The 20,736-nt window shown below is 47.2% G+C and overlaps 1 protein-coding gene across 1 annotated transcript in view; it reads left to right on the top strand.

Annotated features, from left to right (window-relative positions):
- Nucleotides 1-1,282: 1,282 nt before the first annotated feature.
- The window catches only part of LOC112218894 (calcium-independent phospholipase A2-gamma), a 47,288-nt gene continuing 27,834 nt past the window's right edge, over nt 1,283-20,736 (top strand). Inside the window, 9 exon segments of the mRNA XM_042301801.1 lie at nt 1,283-1,545; nt 1,987-3,186; nt 3,188-3,452; nt 4,877-5,026; nt 6,597-6,757; nt 6,976-7,070; nt 10,833-11,004; nt 11,236-11,293; nt 12,025-12,219. Of these exon segments, the coding sequence (XP_042157735.1) occupies nt 2,036-3,186; nt 3,188-3,452; nt 4,877-5,026; nt 6,597-6,757; nt 6,976-7,070; nt 10,833-11,004; nt 11,236-11,293; nt 12,025-12,219 (2,247 nt within the window). The 5' untranslated portion in view covers nt 1,283-1,545; nt 1,987-2,035.

Genomic DNA, 20,736 nt, shown 5'->3' with positions numbered 1-20,736 from the left:
TTTCTAGGGTTTTTGGATAAACACTGACAATAAGGTCTGTGGTAAACAGGCTTAGGAGACCTTATACATATTGTTCTATTAGATCATCTTCATCAGCTAATGTCACTTTTTGTGAATTTTAAGAAATTATGTAATAAAAAAACCACAAATCACATAAAGGCTTCATAACTCATAAAGGTCATGTTAACTGACTGCTATTATCTCATAGAACAAAACATATAAGCTCTCCTGTTGACGTCAGACCTTGTTTTCTATGTTCATAGAGTACCGCAGTATGAGTCATAATACCCATAAAACCTAGCGGTGAAACAAGGAAATGGTTCCAATCGTTTTTCCATCATTCATTTTGCCCTTAGGGGATTTTTGAAACGCTTAAAATAAGAGCTTTATTTCGTGTAGGTTTTGTTATCTGTGTAAATCTCTCTAGGACAAGATAACTTTTATAAATATATTAATTCACCTGTATTAATTCACCTGTTTTTACCCCCCCCCCAAAATGAAAGGCTAATTAGCTGCTAATGTGGTTATTATAAAGAACTAAAAATTCCATGATGATGTGGACGAAATTGCCGAATCGAGGCAAAGGTAAGAATCACTGGATTAACGATCTAATGTTAGCTACATTTTGTAATTATTAAATTGGTTACATTTCTTTCAATTGACAATTCTGTGAACTGTCTTGTGCAAGTTCTAAATTGACACAATACCTGTTAGCCAATTTGTCAGATAGAGATGACATGCAAGAGTCTTGCATGATGTCTACTTTGATGCATAGCTGTCATCAAGGCAAAGGGTGGCTATTTGAAGAATCTCAAATATAAAATATATTAGATTTGTTTAACACTTTTTTTTGCTTACTACATAATTCTCTATGTGTTATTTCATACTGTTGATGTGTACACTATGATTCTGCAATGTAGAAAATAGGAAAAATAAAGAAACCCTTGAATGAGTAGGTGTTCTAAAACTTTTGACGTGTAGTGTATATCTATAAAAAAAAAAATAGATGTTGGTTTCCGGATGATGCACAATACTGCCTTGATGGCAACACTACCGAGCAGCGCATATTACTGTTGGATTTAAGAAGGGCGCTCCTCCCTCTCCGCTTTTGCACGGTCACGTCACGGGCCATAGACCGGTGTCCCGCGGCTCAGCATAATCGAATCCACCCATTTGTTAGAGCAGTCACTAGACGAGACTATCTTTGTCAGTATAATAGACTCCTAGCTCACGCCCGTTAGGCAAACCGGTTCCAAATCTAATGCAAGCAACTAACCCGGTTCACCCGGGCCATTAATCCAATTCCCCTCAGTGGGCTGATAGTGGCAGGTGATAAATAGCCAATTGTAGGTCAGATCAAAGACCGCGTGATCATTGTTTTCCTCTGTTTTTTGTTGTTGTCCGTGGATTAAAACTGTCGAGTCGAATGACCCCCAACACATACCGAGAAGCTTGTTGTGAACCGTGTTTACATGTTCGTTTGATTTCGCTGTTACGAGAGTCAATGAATTCTTCAGATTTCCACCAACCGTCATCAAGAAACTGGTATGTTATCATAGACTGTCTGGCTAGACTGTTACATTTAGATAGCTAAGGTTATCCGTTTAGTGTCTGTTTCTGGAATACCGATAGCTAGCAATTCTAGCTAAGTAGCTGTTGTTGTAAACTAGCTAATATTCATGCATAGATTGCCTACTTCCCCAGCTTTAATTTAAAAAAAAGTGCTATAGATATGATTGTAATCCAGTGGGATAACACATCTACAACATGGTGATTTAACGTATATTAGCTGCGGCTAGCTAGCACACATTGGTCATTGGGTGCATTTGCAGTTATGCAATCGACAGGCTAGCGCCACTAGTAAACCATACGGATAACAGCCGCCTATCCCAGAGCTGGCCTTACCAGATAGTTACATACATCTCCAATATGTTTTAAACTACACAGTACTTCTTTAGTCATGCTTATTTTTTTATTGTTCACCAGCTTCATGAAGGAATAAACAAATGAAAGCTGCCTTCCAAGACCAAGAGGGATGTCTCTGAGATGTGTTCCAGATTCTTGTGTGCTCAAAGTAAGCAGAGCAGCGAACTTCTGGCATACACAAGGTCAACGAGCAGCATCACTTCCATTGTCTTCTCAACAACACCCTCCTTGTAGGTTTGATGTCCGAGCAGGCCTGAGCCACAAAGTTGGCTTTCTCAGCTGGAAGTATACCCACAGCACAAAAAGTAGAATTCGCAATAAGATATGGCTCTCCAGAGCTAGTCAGATAAGACACAGGCTTGGCCTCCACACCAGCATCTACTACTTAAATACATCCACCTCACGCTGGTCCACTGGTCTCAGCCACACCATGTCGCGCTTCAGGAGCACCCTGGACTCCGTCTCCAAGGCGGTGAGCGGGTCACACGCTGAGCTCCTCTCCAAGATAGCCCGGCTCAAAGCCAAACCCAAACAGAACGCCATTGAGGCTGGCAAAGTGTTGGAAGCCAACCCGGAGATGGGGCTAACACCACAGGGTCATGGTACTGTAGGGTACCCAGCTCTAACCCCAGCCCCAGTTCCTGCCTATACCTCCGCTAACACCACTGTTAATGCACCTCCTCCAATCCCTGCCTCGGTGTCTGCCCCTAGTCCTCCACCTACTACAGCCACTGCTTCTACACCCACACCTACTCTATCTCCAACACTTACACCTACTCCATATCTTACACCTGGCCCTACTCCTGGCATTACCGCCAGCGCCCCTCCCATTGCCACCCCTCGCCCCAACATTGCCAGGGCAAATGCTGCTGTCTCAGGCCCCAGTATCCAGGAAGTCAGACAGAGGAGGGTGCAGCGTGCAGCCACAGCATCCATTGTCCCAACCGCTGTGGCCACCAACGGGACCTCCAACGGGACCACCAAAAGGCTGGAGCAGGTCAGATCACCACTACCAACAGATAGTAGTGTACCTGAGAGAGCCACCACCACAGTCTCCCAACAGACCACAACACAACTCTTCCATCCCAGCTCCTTCTCAGTTAACCTGGATGAGACCTACAACTACCTGTCCCACCACGTGAACTCGTACTTCAGCAACATAACAAAGTCTGATGAGGATAAAGAGCATAACACAGACCGTGGTTCCACTGACCTCCTGCCGATGTCAGACAAAACGTCCCCAGGGTCTGCTGCACCCGTAAGTTCCCCATCTTCTAAAAAAGGGTATCGGCCGTTACCTATCCTACTCTGGTGACACTGTACAGGCCTTTGTAGGGAGCTACATTGCTCCCCTGGTCCCCAGGTTTAGCAGGGCAGCTGCTGAACCCAAGAGTGCTGCTGTAGAGCAGAAGAGGCTGAAGGCAGAAGAGGCAGGGGCAAAGCCATGGCAAGGAGAGGTGGCGGTGAACACGGAACAGAAGGCTGCTGAGGAGAGGGCCAAGAGACTGCTGCTCCAAAGAGAGAAGGTAGGCCTACATTATAGCGTCTGTCAAGGATCTGACTGTTAGGAATCATGTTGAAAAGGAATGTAACCTGTTGAAGCATGACAGACCAGGTGAATCCAGGTGAAGCTGGGATCCCTTATTAATGTCACTTTTTAAATCCACTTCAATCAGTGTAGATGAAGGGGAGGAGACAGTTTAAAGAAGGATTTTTAAGCCTTGAGACATGGATTGTCTGTGTGTGCCATTCAGAAGGTGAATGGGCGAGACAAAAGATTAAGTGCCTTTGAACGGGGTGTGGTAGTAAGTGCAAGGCGCACCGGTTTGTCAGTAACTAGTTTTTTGTCACTACTGTGGCCTGTTGTTTTCATATCAATACAACAACATACACAGGCAGAGTACACCTGTTTACTAGGTTGTCGATTCCAGAAAGCTCACAGGGTTATTTTTGAAGAGGGATTCTAGGAACCCCTCTATCTAGCACACCGTGCCACTGTCACATCATACGTTGGAGTCACAACTGGTGGGACATATGAGTCCTGGCAACGTTCCACCACAGGCTATACCCTCCATATACAACTATGTCATGTAGGCATCAGTGGAGGCTGCTGAGGGAGGACGGCTCATAATAATGGCTGGAACGGAGCGAATGGAATGGCATCAAACACATGGAAACCATGGAAACCATGTGTTTAATGTATTTGATCCACCACTTATTCTGCTCCAGTCGTTACCATGAGCCCGTCCTCCCTCTTATTCTGCCCCAGTCGTTACCATGAGCCCGTCCTCCCCTCTTATTCTGCCCCAGTCGTTACCATGAGCCCGTCCTCCCCTCTTATTCTGCCCCAGTCGTTACCATGAGCCCGTCCTCCCCTCTTATTCTGCTCCAGTCGTTACCATGAGCCCGTCCTCCCCTCTTATTCTGCTCCAGTCGTTACCATGAGCCCGTCCTCCTCTTATTCTGCTCCAGTCGTTACCATGAGCCCGTCCTCCCCTCTTATTCTGCTCCAGTCGTTACCATGAGCCCGTCCTCCCCTCTTATTCTGCTCCAGTCGTTACCATGAGCCCGTCCTCCCCACTTATTCTGCCCCAGTCGTTACCATGAGCCCGTCCTCCTCTCTTATTCTGCCCCAGTCGTTACCATGAGCCCGTCCTCCCCTCTTAAAATGCCAGCGACCTCCTGTGGTAAGAGAAGAAATCCTCTTAACATTCTAGACATATAGATGGTTTATGGTTCTTCTTACAAAGAAACTGTTTCAGGCTTATAGACCGGGCATTTTAGAGCAAACACCCCTAAATACATGTCAAGTACAAATGTAGGTAGGTTGTGTCTGAGTTATTGACATCATGGCTAAATCAGTCAATAATAAATTAGGTATTAGATAAGCCAGACTTAACTGTTGTTGTGGTGATTGATAGTTTCTAACCCGTGTGTGATCTGTTCCTAGATCATAGCTAGGGTGAGCGTGGACAACCGGACCCGGTCCCTGGTGAAGGCGTTAAACCGAGCGTCTGATGTCAGGGTCTACATCAACAGAGTGGAGGAGCTCAGCTTTCATCTACTGGAGTTTCCAGAGACCCGCGGGGTGGCTGTCAAGGTGGGTGAGCTCCGATGCAATCATTAATAACCTAATAACCAATGTTTCCACGCTGATTGGTTATTGAAATGATTGAATCTGAGCTCCTATAGTGTCCGGCTCTCCTTTTCTTTCCAACTTTTGCTATGACAACAGCTTAGCCAACATAGTGCTTGTATAAAAGAAAGTCATTAATTGAGAACTGTGTTCCTATATTTTTATTTTATGACTTTATTTAACTACACAATGACAGCCTAGGAACAGTAGGTTAACTGCCTGTTCAGGGGCAGAACGACATATTTGTACCTTGTCAGCTCGGGGTTTGAACTTGCAACCTTCCGGTTACTAGTCCAACGCTCTAACCACCTAGGCTACCCTGCCTAGTGGTTAGAGTTGTACATGGGCCTATACACTGAGTGACAAAACATTAGGAACACCTTCCTAATATTGAGTTAGCCCTCAGAACAGCCTCAATTCCTCCGGGCATGGACTCTCTAGTGTAGAAAGCGTTCCACAGGGATGCTGGCCCATGTTGACTCCAATGTTTCCCTCAGTTGTGTCAAGTTGGCTGGATGTCCTTTGGGTGGTGGAACATGCTGTATACACACAGGAAGCTGTTGAGCTTGAAAAACCCAGCAGCGTGGCAGTTCTTGACACACTCAAACCGGTGCACCTGCCACCTACTATCATACCCTGCTCTAAGGCACTTCAATATTTTGTCTCGTCCGTTCACCTTCTGAATGGCACACATACAGAATACGTCTCAAGGCTTAAACATCATTCTTTAACTTCTCTCCTCCCCTTCATCTACACTGATTGAACTGCATTTAACAGGTGACGTCAATATGGGATCATAGCTTTTACCTGGTTAGTCTGTCATGGAAAGAGCAGGTGTTCCTAATGTTTTGTACACTCGGTGTATGTTCCCTTATCATCATACAGGTTATTTACATTACACATACCTGTATCTGTAGGGACTGTCCCATTGGACAACTTAACCCAAGGCCATTGTTTCTGGCCTGAGGAGACATTGGTTAACCTCGTCAACAGTGATCAAGTGAGGATACAGAAGAGTGTTTTTAAAAGTCTGTTCAGTTACAGTATAGTTATGTCAATCCACTGGTCACTGATGTTGCATGCTATTTCCTCTGACCTCTAAGGTGTTTGTATTAAGGTCAATGTGTGTGTATGCTAGAGGCATGACTTCTGTTCCACAGGGGTCATATGTTCTAAAATGTGTACCCTACTGTATGCATGCCACTCGCTGTACTCTGTTGCTTTGGATAAAAGCTTCTGCTAAGCTTGTGTTTGCCGACCTATTTTAATACCAGGGACTGTGGCAAGCTATGGTTCCTTCTTCCCTGGGGGCAGGTTTGGGGTACATTTTTAACATTTTCACTTAGTAAATTCATGAAGTAAACTTAAATTCCAATTCTCTGCCACGCTTATCTGAGAAGAATGTGCAGTTTCAGCATAGTTCCTGAATTGACTGATTTGAAAACCACTTGCATTAGTTCTAGAACTGACCGTATGGCTGTCAGTGATGTTAACTATATATTGTTATATCTTGCTGTGTGTGTGTGGCCCTCAGGAGAAGGCGATCCCGTGCCTACTGCGTCTCCGCCAGGCTGAGGACCCGTCTCTGAAGGCAGCAGTCAGGGAGGCCCTCACGCTGGTGGGATACACCAACCCTGTCAAGGGCCAGGGAATCAGGGTCCTGTCCATCGACGGAGGGGAACCAGGTACAGTAGTGTGTGTGAAGGAAAGAGGGTAGCATTTGAGGGGGAAAAAGGAACATAAGAGACCTCGTAAGAGCGATAGGAAGACTGTTTTGCCATCGCGTTCAAGTTTATCCAATGTTCTCCATTGGTGTTATTATCAGTGTTATTACTTCGTCTCCACTCACTTTTACATCCCGTAGACAATCTATATTAGTGCTCTTCATGGTGTGTGTGTTTTCTACTGTCCAGGGGACTGATTGCCCTTCAGACTCTGCAGAAACTGGAAGCCCTGACGGGAAAACCCATCTACCAACTGTTTGATTACATCTGTGGTGTCAGCACAGGTATGTTGCATTGTCCTCCTAACCTACTTTATCTCTGGCTAATAGTGTGTGTTTGTGAGGGCAGCTTGAAGGGTGGATCATTCTAAACAGAGCAGTGCTCACTGCTCCTCCCAGTCAGTTCTGTACGGGGACTGAACCCATCTCAGTCCCATGGCTGAAAAAAAAAAACAAAAAAACAGTCCCATGGCTGACTCATGTTCCTGCTCAGCTCAGTCCCTGTGGCTGACTCAGGTTCCTGCTCAGCTCAGTCCCTGTGGCTGACTCAGGTTCCTGCTCAGCTCAGTCCCTGTGGCTGACTCGGGTTCCTGCTCTGCTCAGGCCTCTCAGTCCACAACCCTGCACTGCATGCCAGGACACAGGCATTATGGAACATTAGGGGGCCTGAAGGGTAAATGGATGTCAAAGCTTTAGTCTTGTTGTCATTTTCTTTTGTACTGTCGTGGGCAAGCTCTTAATTCAGCAGATCTCCTCTCTTATTTCAGACTTGATTAATGGTCTCCAGTTTATATAATACTAGAAGGTAGATGACTGGAGTATTTTGAGTGCCAGAGAAGGAAAACATTTTTTATGGCGTAATTGTGTATAGTTTTTTTTCCCTCGTTTATTTATTCCCAGTAGCGGAAAAAGAAGATTAAACATTACATAAAAAGAACAGCTATTGAATGATTTGACTATACCTTATCAAACCTACATAATCTACTGGCAGTTGTCATGTCTATTTATATATATATATATATATATATATAACAGAAAACAACGTTTTATTTAACTAGGCAAGTCGGTTAAGAACACATTCTTAATTACAATGACGGCCAAACCCGGATGACGCTGGGCCAATTGTGCGCCGCCCTATGGGACTTCCAATTACAGCCGGTTGTGATACAGCCTGGATTCGAACCAGAGTGTCTGTAGCGTTCCGATGCAGTGCCTTAGACCTCTGCGCCACTCGGGAGCCCCAATATAATATTGTAGTACTCTCAACCACCACATGGTGGTGCCGTTTACCATAACCCCCTGCTCCTCCTCTCAAGGTCCATCATGGCCTGACCATTTCTCTCATTTTAGGAAGCCTAATGCTTTCCCTCTCTCAAAGCGCTACCCTACAGCTGCCACCAAACCTCTATCTTCCCCGGCCTTGCTCTCTGTCTGTCTGTTGTCCCTGATCCTCTCCCGTTGGAGGAAGCCAGCCTAGCCCTGGGCTCTCTGAAGGTCTGTGTGTTTCTGCGTGTGTGAGACGGCTGGCCAGTGTGTTAGTCAAGGTAATCCCCTCCACCTGATAAGCTAAGTAAAGTGCATACTTTAACATTAAGGACAGCCACCATGTTTGGAGTTGGCTGCCTGTCTCACTCTGGGCATGATGATCTGGCTGGCTGGCACACCCTGGGTTCACCCTGCCATGCCAGTTTTGGGACAGGGGCCTGTCTTCTTGGATAGTGGCTGGCAGCAGCTGCCCCAATGCTGGGGGGTGGGTGGGGTTTGGGCCCCAGAGAGAGTTCAGCAGGAAGGCAGGCACAGATTTGGGTTGTGTGTTGGGTTAGGATGGAGCTGCTGTTAGTAGTTAGGTTGGTGTTGTGGCGCTGCTAGCATGCGGCCTGGGTCAGGTGACTGGTGATGGGTGTGGGAAATGCTACTGGAGAAACAGCGAGAGATGGGGTTCGTGGTTTGGCTGTTAGCGGAAGTGTCTACAGGGCAGGAGACTGTCTTGTCATGTACATCACCATATGGTCATAGCTAGTGTCATTATATGCCTGTGGTCCTGTGGACGCTAGCAGTGATCTGCTTGTCACTGTGGTTGGTTATTGGCGGCCATTTTAATCCCAGCCAGTGTCTGTGGATGGATCATCCCTGGGTAATGATACCCATAATGGATGATCCTACAGGCAGTTAGCCTCCTATCCAGTTTGCCTCTTGCTCCGTAAGCCCCAGACCCTGATCCTACAGGCAGTTAGCCTCCTATCCAGTTTGCCTCTTGCTCTGTAAGCCCCAGACCCTGATCCTACAGGCAGTTAGCCTCCTATCCAGTTTGCATCTTGCTCTGTAAGCCCCAGACCCTGATCCTACAGGCAGTTAGCCTCCTATCCAGTTTGCCTCTTGCTCCGTAAGCCCCAGACCCTGATCCTACAGGCAGTTAGCCTCCTATCCAGTTTGCCTCTTGCTCCGTAAGCCCCAGACCCTGATACTACAGGCAGTTAGCCTCCTATCCAGTTTGCCTCTTGCTCTGTAAGCCCCAGACCCTGATCCTACAGGCAGTTAGCCTCCTATCCAGTTTGCCTCTTGCTCTGTAAGCCCCAGACCCTGATCCTATAGGCAGTTAGCCTCCTATCCAGTTTGCCTCTTGCTCTGTAAGCCCCAGACCCTGATACTACAGGCAGTTAGCCTCCTATCTAGTTTGCCTCTTGCGCCGTAAGCCCCAGACCCCGATACTATTTGAAATCTTTCAAATACTTTGAGTGTTTCCTCTAGCGTGCCAGATGTGTGTGGTTTTCTGTTTTGGGACTATTCTGTTGGACAGTTAAGCCTGGCAAGCTCAGTTCATCACAGCTGTAGTTCAGATGATTTTTAATTACTATTTGAACACGGGTCTGCCCCTGGTCCAGGGACGACTGGAAGAATGAGATTTACGTTGTGACCTCCCTTTGTCAGACAGCAGCTCTGAAACCTTGTTGAGGGATTCTCAACACCATCCATTTTGGATTTCTAGCAGCCATATATTTTTCAACTGTGCTGTGATGCTTTGCAAAAGTACTGAACCTTTCTATTCTCATAATTATTATATTATTGATCGATTGACTTTTCAAATCACCCAGTATTGCTCTCTGCAGTGTTAGTTCTAGGTAAATGTTGCAATTCTTCTTACTGGACCTGTGACCAAAAACGACCTACATATGGACAGTACCAAAATAAATGATCTTATGACTCTGCCTCCTCGCTACAAAATCTGCAGAGCTGGGAACATTGTATCCCATATATATATATATATATTAATATAATATTATTTTGGTTGCAATAATTTTGTAAAATTTAAATAAAAAAATTAGAACGGGGGTAGGGGTTGTTTTATAGTCTATAACGGGGGGGGGTAGGGGTTGTTTTATAGTCTATAACGGGGGGGGGTAGGGGTTGTTTTATAGTCTATAACGGGGGGTAGGGGTTGTTTTATAGTCTATAACGGGGGGTAGGGGTTGTTTTATAGTCTATAACGGGGGGTAGGGGTTGTTTTATAGTCTATAACGGGGGGTAGGGGTTGTTTTATAGTCTATAACGGGGGGTAGGGGTTGTTTTATAGTCTATAACGGGGGGTAGGGGTTGTTTATAGTCTATAACGGGGGGGGTAGGGGTTGTTTTATAGTCTATAACGGGGGGGGTAGGGGTTGTTTTATAGTCTATAACAGGGGGGTAGGGGTTGTTTTATAGTCTATAACAGGGGGGTAGGGGTTGTTTTATAGTCTATAACGGGGGGTAGGGGTTGTTTTATAGTCTATAACGGGGGGTAGGGGTTGTTTTATAGTCTATAACAGGGGGGTAGGGGTTGTTTTATAGTCTATAACGGGGGGTAGGGGTTGTTTTATAGTCTATAACGGGGGGTAGGGGTTGTTTTATACTCTATAACGGGGGGGGTAGGGTTTTCCATGTCTCTCCTCAGGTCTCAATATGAAAATGTGTTGGTGTTATTGGACTAGCAAACAAATAATCATTTTTAAAGTGTACATTCTTTGTCCTCCGTGTGTGGCTAACTATCCTCCTGTTCTCGCTCTCTGTCAGGTTCCATCCTGGGCTTCATGCTGGGTGTGTTCCAGATCCCTCTAAATGAGTGTGAGGTGCTCTACAGGAAGCTGGGTTCTGACGTCTTCAAGCAGAACGTCATCGTAGGAACCGTCAAGATGGGCTGGAGCCACGCCTTCTACGACTCCGAGACCTGGGAGAACATTCTCAAGTTAGTATTTAATATAATGGAATAGATTAACTTCATGAATTAAGAACAGCACAGCAGATCAATTCCTCTCAAAGCTCATTGGTGGAGATGAACAAAGGTCCCTTCCTCTGACTTCCTCCAATGAGCTTTGAGGGGAATGGAGGAAACCAGTAGAGGAAGCAAGGATTTTAAGGCTAGTAACTTGTTCAGACACAGCCCCAGACTAAGCTCTCCTTTCATTTTCTCCCACAGAGAAAAAATGGGCTCTGATCTGATGGTGGAAACATCAAGAAACCCCAAATGCCCAAAGGTGAGTTTTTCTAACATGGCGTGACTAACAGTGTGGAGCTGGCAAACACACACACACACACCCTCACGGTTGCTGAGGGAGGAGCATTGAAAAGGAAGTCCCTCCGTCTCTTAATAATGAGGTCAATGAGAAAGCCTCTGGCCATCGTCTCACTGGCTGGGTGGAACCATTTCTACCACACACACACACACACACACACACACACACACTGCTGCAGCTCCAGTGGCTAGGCTGACACAGAATCCACACATTCACTAGGTCCATGTACGACAGCCAGGCTGAGGCTAGGCAGTGAAATAATAATGAGGTGTTTGGTAAGGATTACACTGTGTCAGAATACGTGCTTGTCTGTGGTGTTATTAGGCTTTTATAACATCTGATTGTGTAATGACTAACAGTTGTATAGATTTTATTTCAATGGGTCCTCAGAGCATTACTGTGTTCTAAGGTATTTTTATGGCTCTAAATGTTGTCACTACATGTCATATATAACTTCTATAGTAGTGCATTTGTGTTCTGTTTTTAATGTTATTGTCATATTTAATGTATATGACACCCTTCCTGTATCTCTTGTGGTGATTAAGTGGATACAGCAACACAGTCTATTAATGCCACTCTTCTTCAATTCATGGTTATGTACATTGACCTTTTAAATCACCAGCAGTTTATCAAATGGGGCCAAGTGGGGAGATTTTTTATTTTTTTAATCTCATGTACCCTCTTACCACCAGATGGCAGCAGTGAGTACCATTGTGAACAGGGGCACTCCTCTGAAGGCCTATGTGTTCAGGAACTATAACCTTCAGCCAGGGGTGCGCTCCCACTACCTGGGGGGCTGTGAACACAAGCTGTGGCAGGCCGTCCGAGCGTCCTCCGCTGCCCCAGGGTACTTCCAGGAGTTTGCCCTGGGACACGACCTTCACCAGGTAAGACGAGTTTTAGAAACCCTAATGCTTTGCCCCTCACAATGCTCTACACTACAGCTGCCACCAATACTCCATATCTTCCCTGGCCTCGCTCTCTCTCTCTCTCTCCTGTCTGCCTTCCCTATTCCACATCCCTTTTCACTAATCCTCTCCAGTTAGAGGGATCCAGCACTTAGCTCTCTGACGGCCTATGTAGTTTACTACTTAGTGTTAATATATTATACAAGGGGTGGTTCTACTCCTGAATGCTGATTGGTTATTAACCACATTCCAGCCGGTGTCTATTCTACAAGTTACCATCCAGCTAAATCTATGATGTTAAAATGCCTATTTACTCTGTTCCATCTGACTGAGCAATCCACTGTCTCATCAGCCCAGCCAGGCAATTCATAAACTTGATCTCCGCTATAAAAAACATCTAGACATTATCTCACATTTCTTTTAGACTCACATTATGTCTTCAATAGCAGAGATTTGTATAAACATTGCTGTCTGTCTCTATGACATTTGCAACATTGTTTCAATATTGAAATTGGCTCTCCAGCTGTCCCAGAGTAATGAAGGTGTTTGGAGTCAGGACATGGCAGACAGCTTTACTCAGCCAGTCGAAATCATGAATCCGCATCATTTTTATGGATACAGACAAAGAAACACCAAAAGAAAACCGGTGAAACGAAGTGCAGCTAGTTCTCAGTCTTACCAGCTTCAGTTTGAAGTGGTTGTGTTAGCTGTGTTGCTGGCTAACTCCTCCTGAAGAGAGAGCACATTTTCTATGCCAGGTGAAATCGCGCATCACTAGCTCATTGTTATGTATGTATCAAAATAAATATAACTAGAAAACAGCTAAAACATATACAGCTACTTCGTTATTTTGGCTGCACTGTTTGACATGACTGTAAATTAGCTGTAGTTGACTTAACAAGCAAGTGATAGGAACGTTACCAGCCAGTATGGAAATGGACCATTTAGAACGAACGGCTTGGGTCGCGTCCAAAGATGCAGAACATAAAGACTGAACGACTGGATACAGAACATAAAGACTGAACGACTGGGTACAGAACATAAAGACTGAACGACTGGGTACAGAACATAGACTGAACGACTGGGTACAGAACATATAGACTGAACGACTGGGTACAGAACATATAGACTGAACGACTGGGTACAGAACATAAAGACTGAACGACTGGGTACAGAACATAAAGACTGAACGACTGGGTACAGAACATAAAGACTGAACGACTGGGTCGCGTCTCTCTGGCAACCGAACCAATAGTACGAACGACCAGCCAGGTTGGCTAGCAACCCTAGATTGTGTCGGGACTATAGCTTGTGGAAGGATGAAATAGTGTGAACAAATTCATCAAAATATATATATTTTTTACCCCCTTTTTCTCCCCAATTTCGTGGTGTCCAATTGTAGTCGTTACTATCTTGTCTCATCGCTACAACCCCCGTACGGGCTTGGGAGAGCCATGTGTCCTCTGAAACACAACCCAACCAAGCCGCACTGCTTCTTAACACAGCGCGCATCCAACCCGGAAGCCAGCCGCACCAATGTGTCGGAGGAAACATCGTGCACCTGGCAACCTGGTCAGCGTGCACTGCGCCCGGCCCGCCACAGGAGTCGCTAGTGCGCGATGAGACCTCCCTAACCCGGACGACACTCGGCCAATTGTGCGACAGAGCCTGGGCTCGAACCCAGAGTCTCTGGTGGCACAACTAGCACTGCATCGTGCCTTGGTCCACTGCGTTACCCGGGAGGCCCCAAAATAATGTTTTTAATGAAAATATGGAAGTCATTATTTTAATATGGTAACCATTGTATAAAAGTGATAATGCCCTCAGCCGGTGTTTGGAGGATGTACTGTCACGGTTTGCCTGCGCTCAACTTTGTTTCGGGCCTAACACCTGTGCCAATATATCCTCCAAACCTGCTTCTCGGGCATTACCACTTAAATAATGTATACCACTTAATGCAAAGTGACATAGGCCTACAGCACAGCAAGTCTTCTGCATAAATGTTTTATAGTGAATGTGATTTGCACCAGAACCTTGGTGTTGCTACCTCCACACCTCCACACCAACTGAGTCATACAGGACCAAGGCTCTAACACGGTCAGTATGGACGGGGGTTGATGTAGGCGTTGTAACAGGATTGTTCATGGTAGAATACGTCAGGATGTGTCCTTCGCAGCAGCCTGTATTTAAAGGACTGAGGTGTTTTTATGTCCCTCCCTCCAGTGTGTTTCTACTTCACATTATCCTGGATCATTCCAATCTCCTCAACACACTTCAGGAGTTGTGTTTTAATGTGAAAACCATCAGCGTGGTAAAATGGAGGAGCTCCACCCCTCTCCCGTCAGTGTTTGTTTGTTTCCAGACAGGTCCATTTAGATGGAGAGCAGGAAGAGTCGGTCAAACTAAGGGTTTGGTACCCTATCCCCTAAATAGTGCACTACTTTTGACCGGAGTCCTATTAGTGTAGTGCATAGGAAATAAGGTGGTGTTTGAGACTCAAGCCTGCCTGAGATACTTAACGTCAATATCCATTCTAAATAGGCATCTAAAGACGCATGCCATTAGACAGGAGAAGAGCACTGCAACAGCAAATACCTACATCCTGACTCCTCTCAGCTATTTTACTGATCAATAATATTATATCCCCTCTTCCGCCCACACACACACAGTGCTGGGTGGGGCTTATTCATCAGTAAGCCCATCTGGCTGGCTCCTAGAGACATCAGATCATGTCTCTCTTCAACCCCAGGTGAATGACGTGTGGGGTTTCATGTCTGCCTGGGCTTGACATCTCATAATGTAATCCTGGCAATATCCTCCCATTTTGGCTTAGGAAACACACACACACATTTTACATCAAAGGTGGAATCCCGTGCTCCCACACTCTTAATTGGAATTGGTCTAAGTTCTCTAGGTGAGTGGGGAACTCTCTGGCTGGGATATGAAATAGAATGGTTGATGACCTCGCTACTTCCTGGTCTCATCTTTCCCAGAGACACACACACTACATATACATACTCCTCATCCCACACTGTCTGACTGCTACATCAGCCTCGTTAAAATAGAGAAGCAAGCAGACAACCTCCATTATGGATGTTTTGTCAAGTCTCTGCTAGTTGCTTTCTAACTGGGGAAAGCTCTCACTGCTCGCTGGGAAAGTGGGACACCTTAAAATGTAAAAACGACACCTGGGTTTCAACATGGTCTTGTTATCCATTCCACTACTTCTGCTGTGAAGAAACACTGAAATCTAACATGTTGAAGCTGTGAATTTGATGAATTACATTAGCCAACATTGCCGTTATACATGTGGTTGTGAAGTTATTAGGTTGTGTATTTACATTGGAGTAAGATTAAATCATGACATCATCTTTCATAATTTCTCCAGTCCAATAAGCAATATTTAGAAGCCCAGCAGCAGTTTGATACCCTTCTTTTGGTCGAGTGGATGTTTTTCTGAAGCGAAGAGTCTGTACAACATGGCGTCTGTGTTTGTGTGTGATGTCAGAATTCCCCAGTGAGGGAGTCATAGGTCGCCCTTCCGTTACCTCTCAACCCCGAAACAATCGCCGCCTTGTGTCGAAAGTGCCATAAAACAGCCATGTGCTGAATGAACGCCGGGGAATTCTGGAATTCTCAAGCAACCGTTTCATGATTGTTTTCATTGCGCTTTAATTTCTTTCCAGATTCCGCAGCTCTGGAATGGTGGACATTTTAAGCTCTAACTGACAGGATTCTGATTTTAGAACTGTGGTAAACAGTGGCTACAGCGCTATTACATCACACTACAGCCATAGAGAGAATGCCTCTCTGGTGGAGGAAGACAAGAGGGAGGAGCCATGCCACATTGAAGCTGCCATTATCCCGCTGAAGACCACAGAACTAGAAGACTTCGGAAGTTGACGAAGGATCCCAGGATGCCAGCCAGGGAATGCATGGAGAACTGAAGAATGATCAGCCATGACATCTCCCTTGTCGGTGGGCAGGAATGAGGCATTTTTGTGTGGCAATCTCCTCCCCCCACATGGTGCTGTCCTAAACTCCTCACCGGCCTGGCAGAATGAACACTTCTACTCTTATACATCCACTGTCACTCACATGGACACAAGCATTTCGCTACACTCGCATTAACATCTGCTAACCATGTGTATGTGACAAATAAAATTTGATTTGATTTGGATGAGAACTAAGAATGAAGCGTTTTAAGGGAAGCGCTAAAAAACGTTCAGTTAAAACCCTTTAAGATAGAGACATTTTGAGTATGTGGTTTCACCTGCTTCAAGTACCAGTGCACTACTGAAATATTGAAGATGTAGGCTATTATCTAGTATTGCCTGGTAGTTTTTTACTTTCTGTGTTGTCATTGGCCAGAAGGGATGCGATTATCAGCCTTGTACTGGAGGATGGATAGGGGAGGAGGGATAGGGTTGAAGGGGAGGAGGGATAGGGTTGAAGGGGAGGAGGGATAGGGTTGAAGGGGAGGAGGGATAGGGTTGAAGGGGAGGAGGGATAGGGGAGGAGGGATAGGGTTGAAGGGGAGGAGGGATAGGGTTGAAGGGGAGGAGGGATAGGGTTGAAGGGATAGGGTTGAAGGGGAGGAGGGATAGGGAGGAGTGGAGGGGGGGATAGGGGAGGAGAATTGAGGAGGGATAGTGGAGGAGGGATAGTGGAGGAGGGATAGTAGAGGGGTGGAGGAGGGATAGTAGAGGGGTGGAGGAGGGATAGTAGAGGGGTGGAGGAGGGATAGGGAGGAGGGGTGGAGGAGGGATAGTGGAGGAGGGATAGTGGAGGAGTGGGGGAGGAGTGGAGGAGGGATAGTAGACGAGGGATAGTGGAGGAGGGATAGTGGAGGAGGGGAGGAGGGATAGTAGAGGAGGGATAGGGGAGGGATGGTGGAGGAGTGGAGGAGGGATAGTGGAGGAGGGATAGTGGAGGAGGGATAGAGGAGGGATAGGGGAGGAGTGGAGGGGGGATAGGGGAGGAGAATTGAGGAGGGATAGTGGAGGAGGGATAGTGGAGGAGGGATAGTGGAGGAGGGATAGGGGAGGAGGGATAGTGGAGGGGAGGAGGGATAGTAGAGGAGGGATAGGGAGGGATGGTGGAGGAGTGGAGGAGGGATAGTGGAGGAGGGATAGTGGATGGAGGAGGGATAGTGGAGGAGGGATAGTGGATGGAGGAGGGATAGTGGAGGAGGGGAGGAGGGATAGGGAGGGATGGGGGAGGAGTGGAGGGGGATAGGGGAGGAGAATTGAGGAGGGATAGTGGAGGAGGGATAGGGAGGAGTGGAGGAGGGATAGTGGAGGAGGGATAGTAGAGGAGTGGAGGAGGGATAGGGGAGGAGGGATGGAGGAGGGATAGTGGAGGAGAGATAGTGGGATAGTGGAGGAGTGGGGGAGGGATAGGGGAGGAGGGATAGTAGTGGAGGGATAGGGGAGGAGGGATAGTAGACGAGGGATAGTGGAGGAGGGATAGTGGAGGAGGGGAGGAGGGATAGTAGAGGAGGGATAGGGGAGGGATAGTGGAGGAAGAGGGATAGGGGAGGGATAGTGGAGGAGGGATAGTGGAGGAGGGATAGTGGAGGAGGGATAGGGGAGGAGGGATAGAGGAGGGATAGGGGAGGAGAATTGAGGAGGGATAGTGGAGGAGGGATAGGGGAGGAGTGGAGGAGGGATAGGGGAGGAGTGGAGGAGGGATAGGGGAGGAGTGGAGGAGGGATAGTAGTGGAGGGATAGGGGAGGAGGGATAGTAGACGAGGGATAGTGGAGGAGGGATAGTGGAGGAGGGGAGGAGGGATAGTAGAGGAGGGATAGGGGAGGGATAGTGGAGGAGGGATAGGGGAGGGATAGTGGAGGAGGGATAGTGGAGGAGGGATAGTGGAGGAGGGATAGGGGAGGAGGGATAGAGGAGGGATAGGGGAGGAGAATTGAGGAGGGATAGTGGAGGAGGGATAGGGGAGGAGTGGAGGAGGGATAGGGGAGGAGTGGAGGAGGGATAGGGGAGGAGTGGAGGAGGGATAGTGGAGGAGGGATAGTAGAGGAGTGGAGGAGGGATAGGGGAGGAGGGATGGAGGAGGGATAGTGGAGGAGGGATAGTGGTATAGTGGAGGAGTGGGGAGGAGTGGAGGAGGGATAGTAGTGGAGGGATAGTAGTGGAGGGATAGTAGTGGAGGGATAGTGGAGGAGGGATAGTAGTGGAGGGATAGTAGTGGAGGGATAGTAGTGGAGGGATAGTAGTGGAGGGATAGTGGAGGAGGGATAGTGGAGGAGGGATAGTGGAGGAGGGATAGTGGAGGAGGGATAGTGGAGGAGGGATAGTGGAGGAGTGGAGGAGGGATAGTGGAGGAGGGATGGGGGAGGAGGAGGGAGGAGGGATAGTGGAGGAGGGATAGTGGAGGAGGAGGGATAGGGGAGGAGTGGAGGAGGGATCGGAGATAAATAAGTGCTCCTCTCCTCCTCAGGGCCAGCTCTCCTCCTGTGTTAAACCCTGGAGGAACATGGAGCTTTTCCACCAGGCTACTGTCCAACTCCTGTACCCCTCTATTCCCTTGGAGACACCGTCTCCCTGGTATTCACACATTCACTCTGTTACTACAGACACACACAGTCACCCTGTTACTACAGACACACACAGTCACCCTGTTACTACAGACACACACAGTCACTCTGTTACTACAGACGCACACAGTCACTCTGTTACTGCAGACGCACACAGTCACTCTGTTACTGCAGACACACACAGTCACTCTGTTACTGCAGACACACACAATCACTCTGTTACTACAGACACACACAGTCACTCTGTTACTACAGACACACACAGTCACTCTGTTACTACAGACACACACAGTCACCCTGTTACTACAGACACACACAGTCACCCTGTTACTACAGACACACACAGTCACTCTGTTACTGCAGACACACACATTCACTCTGTTACTACAGGCACACACAGTCACTCTGTTACTACAGACACACACAATCACTCTGTTACTCCAGGCACACACAGTCACTCTGTTACTCCAGGCACACACAGTCACTCTGTTACTACAGACACACACAGTCACTCTGTTTATTACAGGCACACACAGTCACTCTGTTACTACAGATACACACAGTCACTCTGTTACTCCAGGCACACACAGTCACTCTGTTACTCCAGGCACACACAGTCACTCTGTTACTGCAGACACACACATTCACTCTGTTACTACAGACACACACAGTCACTCTGTTTATTACAGACACACACAGTCACTCTGTTTATTACAGGCACACACAGTCACTCTGTTTATTACAGGCACACACAGTCACTCTGTTACTACAGATACACACAGTCACTCTGTTTATTACAGGCACACACAGTCACTCTGTTACTACAGATACACACAATCACTCTGTTACTACAGATACACATTCCACTCTCTCCCCATCTGTCTCCTCTGTCTCAGACACACTACAGGAGGTGGGTGGTACCGTAACTGGGGAGGACAGGCTCGTGGTAATGGATGGAGCGGAGTCACTGTATCCCTAACCCCCTTATCCCTCACAGTACTACCTCCCTCATCACACTCTGTATCCCTAACCCCCTTATCCCTCACAGTACTACCTCCCTCATCACACTCTGTATCCCTAACCCCCTTATCCCTCACAGTACTACCTCCCTCATCACACTCTGTATCCCTAACCCCCTTATCCCTCACAGTACTACCTCCCTCATCACACTCTGTATCCCTAACCCCCTTATCCCTCACAGTACTGCCTCCCTCCATCTCTCTGTATCCCTAACCCCTTATCCCTCACAGTACTGCCTCCCTCCATCTCTCTGTATCCCTAACCCCCTTATCCCTCACAGTACTGCCTCCCTCCATCTCTCTGTATCCCTAACCCCCTTATCCCTCACAGTACTACCTCCTCCATCTCTGTATCCCTAACCCCCTTATCCCTCACAGTACTACCTCTGCACCAGCCATCTCTCTGTATCCCTAACCCCTTATCCCTCACAGTACTACCTCTGCACCAGCCATCTCTCTGTATCCCTAACCCCCTTATCCCTCACAGTACTACCTCTGCACCAGCCATCTCTCTGTATCCCTAACCCCCTTATCCCTCACAGTACTACCTCTGCACCAGCCATCTCTCTGTATCCCTAACCCCTTATCCCTCACAGTACTACCTCTGCACCAGCCATCTCTCTGTATCCCTAACCCCTTATCCCTCACAGTACTACCTCTGCACCAGCCATCTCTCTGTATCCCTAACCCCTTATCCCTCACAGTACTACCTCTGCACCAGCCATCTCTCTGTATCCCTAACCCCCTTATCCCTCACCTCAGTACTACCTCTGCACCAGCCATCTCTCTGTATCCCTAACCCCTTATCCCTCACAGTACTACCTCTGCACCAGCCATCTCTCTGTATCCCTAACCCCTTATCCCTCACAGTACTACCTCTGCACCAGCCATCTCTCTGTATCCCAACCCCCTTATCCCTCACA

The sequence above is a fragment of the Oncorhynchus tshawytscha genome, linkage group LG19 (genome assembly GCF_018296145.1).
Source record: "Oncorhynchus tshawytscha isolate Ot180627B linkage group LG19, Otsh_v2.0, whole genome shotgun sequence".
In the NCBI taxonomy this organism is placed as follows: domain Eukaryota; kingdom Metazoa; phylum Chordata; class Actinopteri; order Salmoniformes; family Salmonidae; genus Oncorhynchus; species Oncorhynchus tshawytscha.
The sequence above is the reverse complement of the archived record's forward strand: the minus strand, read 5'-3'. Positions and strand labels throughout refer to the sequence as shown.